This window comes from Ammospiza nelsoni, chromosome 10, assembly GCF_027579445.1.
Source record: "Ammospiza nelsoni isolate bAmmNel1 chromosome 10, bAmmNel1.pri, whole genome shotgun sequence".
NCBI classification, from domain to species: domain Eukaryota; kingdom Metazoa; phylum Chordata; class Aves; order Passeriformes; family Passerellidae; genus Ammospiza; species Ammospiza nelsoni.
The window spans coordinates 1542956-1558111 of record NC_080642.1 but is presented as its reverse complement, the minus strand read 5'-3'; the positions used below and the strand labels follow the sequence as shown (position 1 = coordinate 1558111).

At 41.7% G+C, this 15156-nt stretch overlaps 1 protein-coding gene across 1 annotated transcript in view; it reads right to left on the bottom strand.

Annotated features, from left to right (window-relative positions):
• The window catches only part of RSRC1 (arginine and serine rich coiled-coil 1), a 99100-nt gene that overhangs the window by 46218 nt on the left and 37726 nt on the right, over window positions 1–15156 (bottom strand). Inside the window, exon 7 of the mRNA XM_059479459.1 lies at window positions 5485–5521. Within this exon, the coding sequence (XP_059335442.1) occupies window positions 5485–5521 (37 nt within the window). The remainder of the gene's footprint in view (window positions 1–5484; window positions 5522–15156) is intronic.

The following is a 15156-nucleotide window of genomic DNA, read 5'->3' as shown; positions in this document are numbered from 1 at the left end:
GATAAATGCAGGTTCTGAAATGAAAATTTTTAATTAACACATCATAAACTGCTTAGGAAACAGCTCCAGCCAAGGTTGGACTGGCTGGAAAAGCAGGAGCACAACCAACAGGTAACAGGGATTAATTAACAAAAGGAATAGCTAATACTTGAATTACTGCTTTGCTTTTTCCAGTAGGAGAGGAATTTTCTCTAAATAAATCAGAATTTCTCAGAAAAAGGGAATCCCATCCCCTTTGGAACCATTGCATTAAAATGCAGCAATTGAAAAATATTAGAAAAAAACATTTTGAAAATTAAAAGCATTTCAAATACCACAAGGATCCAGTGGGTTCTAAATCAGCATTAAGTTTCAAAATAATCTGACAATCTACCCCAAACCATGCCTAATTATACAGGAATTAACTTGAACTTAATCAAGATTATATACTTTGAATAAAAGTGCATTTTCTCTTTGCTCTTGGATTCAATGATCAACTCAGCCCCACTGCACCGTTTTTTGGGCTGGCACAGATCTGCAGGTTTAACTTTTCCAAAAATGACTTGTGTTTCATGCTTTTGGCTGCTTCTTCTGACAAATAAGTACAATATAAAATGTGCAGGGCAAAACATAATTATTCTGAGGAGCACCTGCATAAAACCAGGGTGCAGAGATTTGTATTTTAGGTGCAGATCACAGATAGTTGGGCAAATTTATGCTTCATCTCAGTATTGTGCCAAGATCCCTCTTCAGTATCTGCAATAAAATACATTCAGAGCAAAATGTAAAATCCCCAAAAGAAGAGGAGCAAGAACCCCCTAAAAAGATGAATTTGCTGGTGGCCTCAATAATTAAATTAAAAATCAATTACACTTCTGCCAAAGTGTTTGTTTGCTGGAGAAAACCCTCCCAGGAAAGGCACTTAAACTTGGGGATAGAGAAGCAGCCACTGCCCTCCATAAAGTTCCTTTATATATTTTTCCACAATATGCACAAAACCAGAATATGAAATCAGAAACATTTTACACATTCTCATACTTCAGAGAGCACTAACAGCATTTTACTCGTCGAAAGCACTTTATCTTCATGTCTCTATAAGGCAGAGTTGGTGCATAATAATGTAATTTATATTGCCTAAATGTTATTTTGGGAGCATTGCATCATTTCTCAAACTTCATGACCTTTACAATTTTCTAAACTTTTATTTCCCTCATTATTCTGAACAGATTTCATTACATATTTTGAATGTAAACAACCCTGAATAATGATGGGCCCCATTACGTATGTACAGCTCTGACAATCGCGCGCGGGGCCGAGATGGAAACCCAGTGCATTAATTTACCTCTCATCCGCCGTAACTGCACTCCCATAAAAAGTTTTATGCTCAACTCACATAAATCATGGGGAAGAAAAATGAGAAAATCTGGTGGCTAACTCATCTTCCACCATTCTGCGAAAATGAAATTCACTGAAATACCTATCAAAACTGCAATCATCAAGAGATAATGTCTTCTTAGGTCTATCTGCACTTTCCGATTTAATTTCCTCCATGCCCTTGACATCCACAGATACCATTAAGATTAAGAGCAGCGAGTAACTGAGCAGTTCTCAGATTTTGATATATGGGGCCCAGGCACTAAATGTAATATCATCATTTGAAAATTAATGCAATATTTCTTTTGTTAGTTTTTCCACTCGGAAAGCGGGATGAATACTCGGGGTTCTCGCCAGTAATTTCCCCATCAGAATGCCGTGCAATTATGAGGAGATGTGCACCTGGGCAGAGGTCACCCAAATTACTCCATCATTTAATGAGCACCGAGATCAAACCCCAGCACACTGTTGCTGCCGAGAGACGCCTCGCAGCCTGCTACATCAAATCTGATGGAATCATTAGAGTAATAAGCAGGAAAATCTGTTTGCAGATTAACCTCTGGTTTCATGCTGCTTTCATCTAATGGGGCGCTGTGGAAATCTTGTCAGCTTTTCATCAGCCGCGATCAAATTACGGGAATTGCGAACAAACCGCCGGCGCGATTGGAAACAACACCCGCACGTGCCGGGGGTTTTATGCAGATGCCAGGGAAAATCACACTCTTGATATTTTACAGCCTTATTTACTTCAGCTGATCACTGCTCTCCTCAGCCTGCAGAGCGGGAATCGGGGACGCTCCCGTCGGACTTTCCGAATTTACGGCGCAGAACGGCGGCCAAACGAATTTATGGGGGAAATATGAGCGGGGTGACAAAGGGAAAGCAAAATAAAGGCACAAAGGTCACAGGGATGGAGGGTCATGGGGTCCCCACCACAGCCAAGGGCGGGGGAGGCACCTCAGCCTCGGTGGTAAGTGATCAAAGTTTACTTTTTAATAAAGACACAGAGACATTAAAGTGTTGTTTTATGTGGAGCGGCTATGGCTTCAGAGCTCGCTGGTAATGGGAAGTGACAGGGTAAAACTCGCCTCTCTTACAAAGTTTCCACAAAATTTGTCAATGTTGGAACAACAAACTGCTGCAAGCCTTTGAATATTCTGCCATGAAATGCTCTGCCTCTGATGGTTTGATCGCGCCGCTGTTTGATTCACATCTGCAGCTACCAGCAGCAAAACCTCAGAACAAATAAAGCCGTGTGCGCACACACTTTAACAACACTCACTGCAGAGAGCTCTCCCCAAATCCTGGGATCCACGGAGCCCCTCTGCAGGAGCAGTCCAGGTTTCATCCCTGCAGGCAGGCAGAGCCAACCAAGCTGCTTTCCCATGGATATTCATAAGCCATTGATCTCTGCAGTGTGATCACCTGGAATGAACCTGGTCCAGAGCTCCTCAAGGAGCTGGAATGATTCCCAAGGGCCAGGCTGCTGCTGAGCCAGGGAATGTTTGGGATGCCCACCCTGGCACAGCCAAAGGGTCCATCAGCCACTGACACCTGATGGGTTGGGACACCAGGGTCCCCTCTCAGTGTGGGACACAGCCAGAGCCAGCACTGCTCCCCAACCAGCACCTTCCAAGCTGGTGCATCCAGCTGGACACTCATTGGCTCTCCAGCCTATGCAAAGGGAAATTTGGAACGTCCCTGGGCACAAATGTCACTTTGGCCTCAGGAGGAAAACCTCTCCACCCCCACCTTCACTCCCTTCCTCTCAGAATGGAACAGACAGACACAATTCAAGAGAGACAGAAGAGACAATTCAAGCCTGCAGAGCATAATTGACCAGCATGGAATTTTGCCAGGACAGCAAGATAAACATAATTACTCCTATTAAGAGCGTTAATTAATTGTTTGTGAACAAAAATAATTGGCTGCTTGGTTTACAGCTCGTTAGGAAGCCCAGGACTCTGCCAGACGTGGCTGTCTGGTGGCCACCCGAGGGCCACCGAGCTGTGACACCACAGGTGACAAACCCAGAGAGCCACGAGCAGCGAGGGGCCAGCACTGCAGCCAGGCTCCATGGAAAACCCAGGGACAGCCAGGAAATACATACTGACATTTAATTAAAATCAATGCTTGATCAAGTATTAACACAGAATAAAGGAGAAGGGTTCTTTCTTGGCTGGAGTTTGGGGGTTTTTTGGTTGATCAGATTAAAGAAAGACATGGACCTTAAATCCCATCCAGTGCCACCCCTGCCATGGCAGGGACACCTCCCACTGTGCCAAGCTGCTCCAAGCCCTGTCCAGCCTGGCCTTGGGCACTGCCAGGGATCCAGGGGCAGCCCCAGCTGTGCTGGACAGCTGTGCCAGGGCCTGCCCACCCTCCCAGCCAGGAATTCCTTCCCAGTATTCCATCTAACCCTACTCCTTCCAGTTTGAAGCATTCCCTGTGTCCTGTCAGCCCAGCTCTTGTAAATCCCGAATTGTAAAACACAATTTTAGAGAAGGGATCCAGTAACAGATTATCAAATCAAAATAAAGACCTTTAAGGGATTCACCCTGCAGGTGAGACACCCCTGGAAGCAGCAAACAAAGTGGATTTTCCAACTGCTCCGAGAACTCTGCTCTTTATTGCATTTGATGATTCCCAACACATTTCACAGGACACCTTTAGAAAGGAGGAGCTTCAGGATCTCAATCCCAGCAGGATCTCCATCATTTCCATCCCACTATGATCTCCATCCCACCGGGATCTCCATCCTCTCCACTATGACCTCCATCCTTTCCATCCCACCAAGAACTCCATCCTACCAGGGTCTCCATCCGTTCCATCCCATCACAATCTCCATCCTTTCCATCCCAGCAGGATCTCCATCCTACCAGGAACTCCATCCTTTCCATCCTACCAGGATCTACATCCTCTCCATCCCATCACAATCTCCATCATTTCCATCCCACTATCATCTCCATCCCACCATGACCTCTCTTCCACAATGTACATCCTTTCCACCCCACCAGGACCTCCATCCCTTCCATCCCACCAGGATCTCCATCCCATCAAAATCTCCATCCTTTCCACCCCGCCAGGATCTCCATCCCATCAAAATCTCCATCCTTTCCACCCCACCAGGATCTCCATCCCATCAAAATCTCCATCCTTTCCACCCCACCAGGATCTCCATCCTCTCCACCCTCTGGCACTCCAAGGAGATCCTGGTGCCCAAGCTCCTCCAAATCCTTCCCAGGTGATTCCCAGAATGGGAAGCAACCAGAGGAAAGCAGCTCTGTCCAAAGAGACACACCAAGTTTTTCACAGCACTATGGAACAGCAGGGATTACTTAGATATTCCATGACAAAATTAAACCCTTCTCAGGATGGATGCGCCATTAATAGTGAATATTTTTATTTAATGGGATTTAATAATCACTTTACATCAACTATTTAATGTTCCACTGACTGCTGGTACCAACATGTGAGGCTCAACTGCTTCTGACTTGTGACAAGATTTTATTTTTCCCAGTTTTGATCAACTGATGAGTTTTTAATGCTAAGCCTGGCTTGCCATCACTTGTGGGTTTAATATGTTTACTTAAACCAGAAATATTTTGCACCTCAATTATTATTTCCTACTAGAGCCCTGAATGGAATTTAAGTCGATCCATTATTCATAAAGCAAAGACAAGAGAAAACACAAAGCTGTGCACTTCTTTCAAAGCCTCCAAATGACTCAAACACACCATATTTATGCATGCAATATTTGATTGTGTCCCTGGCTCTTTTTTTTTTTTTACTTTTTTTTTAATCACAAGTTTGTTGTTTTCAGATCAGGATATGCCAAAAATCCAACACCAAACAATTTTTGTTTATAATTAAGGCAATCATCAATCCAAGGATTTTAGTCCAGTTTATTTCATCTCGACATCAAAAAAAAGTAATTTAAAAAAATTAAAATTCCCTTGAAATGGGGAGATAAATGAAAATGTGAGTGCCTTCACATAATAACAGTAGCCTGACCCTCTGGGAAATGGTTGACTTTCTCAATTCAAGGTATTCAAAGCTCATTCAAAAGTGTTCATTTGGAATGCAGATATCAAAGATGATGCAAATGTTCAAGAGAAAATTAAAACTTACCAGATGTTCTAATCCAGCTTTGATGTTTGCAGGGTCCCTGTAAGAGAAGAACAAAAGTTCTAAATAGTTGCTAAACCCTTGTCTGCAACGATTTCTGTTTAACTCTGAAATGGCAAAGCTGGGTAATTTCTCCAGTGTGTCCAATTTTTAATTTTAATACATATATTTACCTGTAACACCTAAAAAACATTGATTATCCTAATGCTCAATGACAGAATTCCACTCTCAGACAGTACCTGCCCTGAAATTGTACAAACTGTGGCAATGTCACAGGATACACATTTAAATTAACATTTTAATCTCATTATCCCACTATTTACACTGGAAAGAATCAGGGAATTTGTTTATCAAATCTGTGTTTGGTGCCTCCTGGTTCTGCCCTGCCACCACTCCCACAATGAAATTCCCTGCCCCTTTCCAAGGGGATGGAGAGAAGGAATTGTCATTGATTCCATGGCTTGTGGCAGCCATGCTGGAGCTGGGCACCCAATCCCTGAAAGCCACAAAAAGTACAAAGGTACAGAGAGAAAATGGGAAGAATTTTACATAAAGGCAGCTGCAAAAAGAACGGACTGAAGTATCCAAGTAAAAACTCTGAAAAACAAAAATTCAGAGGGAAAATCTATCTTTAACATATCATGCTATGGAAAAAAAAGACGAAATCCAATGGAAAACAAATTAAAAATTCCCCAAATGCCAACCCACCAGACAAGGAGATGATTCCTGCTTCCATCAGCCCCAGGTTCTACCTAATTCAAACATTCCCTCTTGGAAGGTGGGTCATTCCCACAGCAACAGAGAAACCAGCCCGTGAGGGCTGCAGGGAACCAGTTAACACTACACTATTACTAATTACTAGTACTAAAATTGCTAATTGTTTATCATTTCCTAAAGCTTTTCAGAATCTGGTATGAAGGTTTTTTTCTGTTTAAATGTCATTAATGAAGTGAGAGGGAAAAATAAAAAATAAGTACTTTAGTTGTTTGACTTTGAAAGAATTTAATTTCTCAGCCCTACAGGATTTATCCCAATTTTGGAGACAGGAAGAAGATCCAGGGAGAGCTCAGAGCCCTTCCAGAGGCTAAAGGGGCTCCAGGAGAGCTGCAGAGGGACTGGGGACAGGGATGGAGGGACAGCACACAGGGAATGGCTCCCAGTGCCAGAGGGCAGCCATGGGTGGGACATTGGGAATTGGGAATTCCTGGCTGGGATGGGATTCCCAGAGCAGCTGGGGCTGCCCCTGCATCCCTGGAACGTCCAAGACCAAGTTGGACATGGGGGTTGGAGCACTTGGGACAGTGGGAGGTGTCCCTGCCATGGCTGGGGTGGGATGGATGGGATGGATCTCCCAGGGGATGGATCTCCCATGGGATGGCCATGGCAGGGGTGGGATGGATGGGATGGATCTCCATTCCCACCCAGAGCATTCCATGATTCCCTGATCCCTTCTGGAGGCTCCACCTGGCCCTTGGAGGTGGAGCTGCTTTGGGAGAGGACGCAGGGCAGGGCTGGAGGAGCTCCAGGCCAGCCCCATCCCTGCCATCAATATCCGTGCACCTCCCTCAGCCTGTGCTGAAAGCAGCCCTAATTCAATTCCAGGCCTCAAAACTGATAAAAAAGGTCCTGAAGTGGAAAATGTGAGGAGATTATTGGCAAATGAATAAAGATTTGTATCGAACCAACACACGGGAGCAGAGCGGGGCTTGGTGGGGCTGTTTTTTAATCATGCCCTGTCTCAAACCTTCTGGGAACAGAGAGTTTCCCATCCCCTCCTGCAGCACATCGATTCCTGAATTAGGCTGCAATATTAAATAATTAATATACTTGCCATGATTGATGTTTTGCATTAGTTGAATATTAGGTTATCAATCAAAATCCACTTGGTTTAATGCAATAATATTGAAAAAGTGTCACGGGCTGTTCAGCCAATTTGTAGTTGAGGCAGCCCAGACAGGAATATTGGTGTAGCACAAGGCCCTAACGCAGGAAATGCACTGCTGGAACATCCATAAGGAAAACATTATCAAACTAACCAGGACAAGGCTGAGCTTGTCCTAAATAAACCTTGGGGCACCTGTCACTTCCAATGAAAACCTCTTCCCAGCCTGAGGCTGCAGGGCATCAATCAGCCGGGCTATGGCAGGGTTTATCTTTTAGTTAGCCCACAGATTATATTAGAGATCTTATACAATTATATTCTGCATCCCATTCTATGTTACATTACACATACTATAAATTATATTACATAATTACCCTTATATTTATATAAATATATCTAACAATTATATATTTAAAATACATACTTTAAATTATACTACAACATCTGTTGCATTTTTATAATTATGTGAAATAACCACATACTTAAATTATATTATTTGTACAATAAACCATACAAATAAGGCTCCAATTATTACTATATTTCATATGTTGTTTTAGGCAAAATCAGACCTGTGGCCACAGCTCAGTCTCTCCCACACAGCCTTGAGTGCCTGCAGAATTTTAAACCATTAAACACCACAAATAAAAGCCAGGAGCAGCTTTATGCACATCCAACATTCCAATGCTCACAACACAAAAGAAACCATTAATCTGGTATCATTACCAGGTAATTATGTTTTACTCCATTTTATAGCCCAGACTTCCCCATATATTTGCTTTTCATACCATCTCCAGTGCAGCACCTTCCTTTCTTTGGTTCATTAGGCAAGTTTGATTTTATTCCTGAGTTTTCCTTATTCTACCAGAGAAGGTTTGGAATTTTTCCCCACTTTGGCCAAGGATTTGCAGTAAAACACCACTTGACATGCATATATATTTAAAGTCATCCATTAAACCCAGGAAATATCATACTCAGGTTCATCCAAACTTTTCAGCAATGCCAGGGGAAAACATTCCAGCTCCATCTGAATCCTGGTCATCAGGGACCTGTAGCAAGAAGCTGGAATTCAATTAAGGAAGTTCCATCCCTGCCCATGGCAGGGGGTGGAACTGGAGGAATTTTAAGGTCCCTTCCAACCCAAACCATTCTGGAATTCTCCAGGTTTTGCCAGGTTTGGGATTATTTAAACCTACAGTAAATAATTGAGGTGGTGTGAACTTCCTTTGCTAGTAAATTAAATTTAAAATATTCCCTAGAACTTGTTGAAATAATGATTTTAACCTGGAACATATTCACGTTCCTAAAAATACTCCCTGTATCAAACTAACCATCAATCAAGGGAGCTGAAAAATGTGCACTATCCTCAAAACACCCCATTTAGGTACTATAAAACAGCTAAACATTTCACACATAACGTATTCTCCAGTGAATTTACAGCAGTTCCACCCAAGAACTGTAGAATTAATACACAGTTAATTAATAACTAATAATTGTCTTTGCCATAGATTCTGGGTGAGAAGCCATAGGCTGCAGGATAATCCTTTGGGTTGTTTATACCTGCATGGACATTACAGGAAAACTCAGGTCAAAGGGGCTTTTGGAAGGTGCAGAGTTCCTGAGAAGAGAATTAGATTTCCATGTGATCACACAACTTTATTTCTACCTCAGGATATCCCAAGATGAGACACTGCTGAACTTGTCATTTTTTGCTGCTCTTTCCAGTTTTTCCTGCACAACAAACTCATCAAGAAGATCAAATAGTTTGGGAATCTCACGTCTTGATAGGAAAAGCACCCATTATATATTTTTTGAAGTGTGCAATGTTGTTTTGTTCTTACCAAGCACCAACTTCAAATGATCTGGAGCTGATTCTGGAGTGTGAAGACTCCAAACTTGGTGGTCTTGGTCCCTGTGGATCCCTCCCATTATCCAAATAATTTATCTCGGGAAAAACCAGTAGGAACTTTGGCTAATTACTAATAAATTTAAATGCAACAAAGACCCCAAGATGATCCTATGAAGGTCACTTAGTTAAAGCAGGATGATTAAAGCAGGATGAAAAGCCAAAGTCAGCCTCCACACAAACATTCTGGAATAACTTGGAACTGCCAAGGAACTCCATGGAATATAATGCAAAACCAAATTGAATCATGCTAAAACCAGGACTTTAAACAGGACACAAGGTGAAACAATCTCCATAATATGTTATCCTAGAAAGAAGGAAAATCAGTACCCAAGAGACCTTACCAAATATTCAGCACGGGAAATATATAATAACCCTGGCTCAGAGAGTAAAATCCGAGATTTTATGCAATATCAACACTGAAACTAAACAGAGAGGGAGAACTCCAAAATACAGTGCTGATAAAAGCAGTAATTTCAAACAGACCCTACAAAAATATTGCACTTCTTTGCATGTATTTCTCAGATAAACAAGAGACAAAATAACTACCCAAAATCTCCTGGTTTTGCATAACAGAGGCTTCAAGTCGGGTATGAAAATACCATAAATCACAAGAGATAAAACAACCACCCAAAATCTCTTGGTTTTGTTTCATGGAGGCTTCAGGCTGGGTATGGAAACCCCATAAATGACCAAAGCTGATTCCTCTGTTCTGGCTGCCTTAAAGGCATTCCTCAACTCAACCTGGTGATTCCAAGGACATCACAAGGTGCAAATCGTTGGAGTTTTCCAACTTGGAGTGGGGTTTGGTTGGTTTTCCCTGGTTTTGGATGATTTTGGCTGGGCTGGCTCTCCCCTGGTTTTGGCTGGATTTTTCCTGGTTTTGGCTGGATTTGGTTTGGTTGGTTCTCCCCTGGTTTTGGCTGGATTTTTCCTGGTTTTGGCTGGAGTTGGTTTGGTTGGTTCTCCCCTGGTTTTGGTTGGATTTGGTTTGGTTGATTCTTCCCTGGTTTTGGTTGGATTTGGTTTGGTTGGTTCTTCCCTGGTTTTGGTTTGTTTGGGTCTCCCCTGGTTTTGGTTTGGTTGGTTCTTCCCTGGTTTTGGTTGGATTTGGTTTGGTTGGTTCTTCCCTGGTTTTGGTTTGGTTGGTTCTTCCCTGGTTTTGGCTGGATTTTTCCCTGGTTCTGGCTGGGTGGCATTTCTCCTCCTGTTCCCTTCACCAGGAATGAAATCTTGTTCCTCCCAGTCTGCATTCCCAGCAAACACAGGCAATTAAACATCAGGCTCAGCGATGTCACCGTCTCTGTTAACCAGCCTTAAATAAATTAGACAACTTTGGCCTGGTTTACCTTCTCTGTAATATTATTTAGTAGATATTCAATTAAAACACATCCTGTAGGTGAAAGTGTAGGGAAACATTTCCATAATGGACATCAGTGGCAGTCGGAAGTGCTGCTAATTAGCCCCCAAGAACAAACCAGATTACAGAGGGAGCAGCGAGCCCGGCACTGGAAATGCCCACAAGGCTGGGCTGAATATTAAACAAAGCCCAGCAAGTTCCAGTCCTGGGAAGCACAACTATGGGAAAAACTCTCTGGACTGGTAGAGAGTGTTACAGGTTAATGAGGAACATAGAGGCAGAGCACAATAATTATTACACCCAACACCTCCCCATCTGGGCTGGGATGGCTGCAGAATATAAACACAGCACTATGGCTGCCACTAATTACACGTGTGCTGCCATTAGCAGAAATACTGGAACTCTGTGAGCTTCTCCTCTGCTCCTGGTACTGAGGAGTATTAAATGCAAGTGTAAGTCAGGGAGGAAATTTAAATGTTCTAAGCACTAAAACAATTTGAGTACAATCAATTTTCCATTTGCTGAAAGCTTCTAAATCCCCCTCATTCACCCAATTACTACTGTACTTAACCTAATGAAATTTTATTCTGCGGGAACAATACTATTCTTAAACAAATTCTTGAAAAAAATATAAGATTAAAAACTTCGAGACAAAGAATAAACTCCTAGAGAAAAGATGCAAATAAAATTACTATCATAATCTTTTGTTTTTTATTTGCAAGTAGAAGAGTGAAGAGAAACAAAAGCATGGAACATAGCATCTGTCATATCAGAATATAAAAAGATGATCCTGGCACCAAATGAAAAAGCTCTAATTCATTTGCAAATCAAGCCTGCCAGTTCTATTTCAAGCTGGCGGTAACTGTCAAGAGTTAACAAGATAATCACTTTCAATCCTGCCTTCAATGGTACATTACACTGTTATTCCATTCAATAAGGCCCTTCTTTGGGGCACTGGATGAATGGTTTTCATTTCCAACTCACACAAAAAGTTGCAGAAAAAAAAATCCATGGGGCTTAAGAAAGAAATCCCTTTATGGGCATTTATCTGCCGGCACTTGCTTTTAGGCAAAATGAGATATTTGGATACATTGGTGTCCATTCACTTCCTCTATTCCTTCAGGCCCTCAGTCTGGTGATAAAAAAAAAAAAAATCCCACAAGGAAACCTCAAGCCTGTTTAGTTTGGGGTTGGTTTTCTAAAACTCTCTATGCACATTAAACAAGTTCTGCAATAATCTTTGGTAAATGCTTCACACCACACTGAAACTACATCGGGTATGAATGGCTCCATCTTTGTCTAAATTCATTATAAACTGCTCAAAAAATACTAAATGCTCATGAAAATTGTGCTTGGGGAAACATTTGCCAGTTGCTCATTAAATATTCAGCAAAAATAAAGTTACCAATTAAAGGATTTCTGCCTAGGAAACAAGGCAACCTCCAATTTATCTGAGTTAATTATTTGTATTTCTTTTCTAAGACTCTGTGCCATGAATTCTTCCCAAGAGGAGAAAATCTTGTAGAAGTTTATTAAGTATTTTAAACTTATTTGCTGGCGCACAACTTTCCACTAAGACCTGTGAATAAAACTCTTCAAGCTTTTGCTCACTGCTCAAAATTCACATTACAAGACACAGCTTTGGTTCCCTTGCACAGATATCATTCTATTACTGCATATGCATATTTAAAGGTTGGGATTTATGATCTCAGATTTTTTTCCAACCTCAAGGATTCTACAAAGCAATTTAAAGCTTCTATACTGACTTTAGAAACAAATTACTCTTTTTATCCCAATTTTTTCCTTCTTTCTTTAATCCTCACAGATCTGAGTTCAGAGACCAAAGCTAAATTTATATTTAATATCTGAACTGAGCTCAGCTTATCCAACCTATAACCAATACAGAGCTGTACATATTTTTAATTTATTCTATTAATTTAAAAATCTCTTCCCTCAAACCCAGGGACCCACCTCACCCATCACTTCTTATTCTATCTGCAGAACTCAGATTTTTGATTGTTTTTCTAACCCATCACTAGAAGTCAGACAACTTCTTCCCCACCCTTCTCATGCAAATATTCCTTTCTAGTCAGGCTTTCTTTTATGGAAAATCCAAACACCACAAGTTACAGTTTCATTTTTGTTCTTTGCACTTCACAAGTTTTTCAAAGCTTCTAAACGCAAAGATGTTCTTATAATTAAAAAATGTTCTTATAATTAAAAAATTACTTCAACAAACCCAAAGTCTAAATGCCTCTATCTATGAAGGAATAGGATACAGCTGGTTTTGATGCCCTGCTGCCCCATAGTTCAAAATAAAATTAATTGAAATAAAAATTAATTTAAAATTCGCACAATTTTGAAGGACTTTGAAAGAGCACAAGACGTTGCACTTAGAATAGGAATTAAGAGACAGCGACAGATTTCAAACAGCAGGTCAGAAAGAAGGAAGACGAATAAAGTAAAAAAAAGGAAGGAAGATTAATAACGTAAAAAAACCAAAAACCCTAGGAGAAGTTTGGGATGTGCTCTCTAGCCAGCAGCAGGATGGCACCAACACTGCTGAAAAACAAACAACTGATTAAAAAACAATAAATCAACAACCAACTCCTCTCCACAGCTCAGGGAAGGACCAGGACACCCAGCAAGCCTTGGATGCACAGCTCTTACAAGCAAAGACTAAACAGAGGTTTCCAATATCCCTGAAGAGGAGTCATGGTCAAGTTCAGCCCCACAAATTCCCACCTGGCTGGAATTCAGCCCTTGGGACTGCATCTGGTCCCATCTGAGCAGCCTGAAACCTCCTGAGGGTTTAGACATCCCTGTTGGGAGGGATGAAAACCCAGCTTGGAAATGCTGCTGGGTTGAGTTGGTGACTTGGGTTTAATTCCTCTCCCTCCTTTCACCCAGCCCAGGCTGATCTCAGAATATTCTCAGAATATCTCAGTTTTTCACTCCTACACAAGACAAGAATTTCCCCATTCCCAAACAGAGCAAATCCACTTGATCTGAGAATATTTCCTCTCCTCACCTACCTCAGCTTTTTTGGTCAGAAGAGATTTGAGTTTCAGGCTTTCCTCCACAATTAATTTATTATTTTTTTTTAATCTCAACTCAATGTAGCTTTAAGGAAAACCTTTGGAAGTCTCTTGGTCTCTCCAAGATGTTCATTCCACGCAGCCCAGTCTAACTTCCAGTAAGGAAGGAAGTTGTATCTTCCAACAACTTCCATGCTGGGCTGTGTTGCAAGACAAATTCATAAAATTTTAAAAGGGAGAGCTGAAGTTGTTCAAGCTTGAGGGGGAATTTCTCAAGTTCCTTGGCCACAAATGAAGAGGAAGAAATAATATTTAATCAAAAGGAAATTAAAACAGAAACTGATTGCAAGTCTCAAAACACATCTGACCAAACCCAAGCCTAAGAGACAGTGACAAAATAACCTGGAAGTGCTTTGAAATTAATAAAAGCATGAGAGGAAAAAATCAAATAAAATTAAAACCAGCTACTTGGAGCTCGTAAAGGAGAGGAGATGGACAGGGATCACTAAAGTTCTCACCTTGCTTTTCCCAGGATTCAGCCCAAAACAAGGCTGGGCACCTTTGGGACAGGGCTGGAAACACAGACACAGGCTGATGTGCACCACAGCAGGGTGAGAACAAGGAAAGATCTGCAAGTTCCCCTAAATCACAATTTGTGTTTTTGGTAGAAAATCTGACAGCCTAAAAAACCCCAAAAGCACCAAGCAAAGCTGCCTGAGCTCTTCATGCTCCTTGAGTAGCACCAGAAGCTCCTTCAGGCTTCTCATTCCATCAATTATTAAACCTAAAATTCTTACACACCACACTGGCCTCACTCATTTCACTCTCTTGCTCTCACTAATTTGCTTTTTTAACCTTTTGCTGCCATGGAAAACCAACACCATCAGTTTGCTTTGGCATTCCTCACTCCCAGCACTTCCAGTGGAAACAGAGCAGGAGTGGCTTTGCAGGGTGGAACAAACTCCCAGCAAAGTGCCAGTCAAGCTCTAGATCAGGAATCCCAAAATCCCAGAAAGGTTCGGGTTGCAATGGACCTCAAACCCATCCCATTCCAGCTCCCCAGGGATACCTTCCCCCAGAATGTCCCAAAAACATTTTGTGTTCTGGCATTTCTTCAATGAAATGAAAATAATTACTGCTGCACATTATTGACTTACCACCAAATGCGACCAAAACCAGACAACAAAATAACACGTCTCATTCTACAGCCAAGATTTCCTTCAAAGGTTGTTTTTTTAGTATAGAGAAGAGACTCCTGAAGGAATAGAGCACCATAAACAAGGCAGGCTCCAAGGAAACCTGGATCCTAAGGAATTTAGAGGTTAATGGTTAAAACCAGCACCTCCTGTTGTACCTGCAAATCTTGGAGGTAAAGTGAAATATTCTATTTAAAATAAAAACACCAAATAAGTGGCCAGATCCTCGCAGGGCAGCCCTTCCCAGAGGATTCCCAGCCCATACAAAAGGGAATGTGGATGATCCAGCTGACACT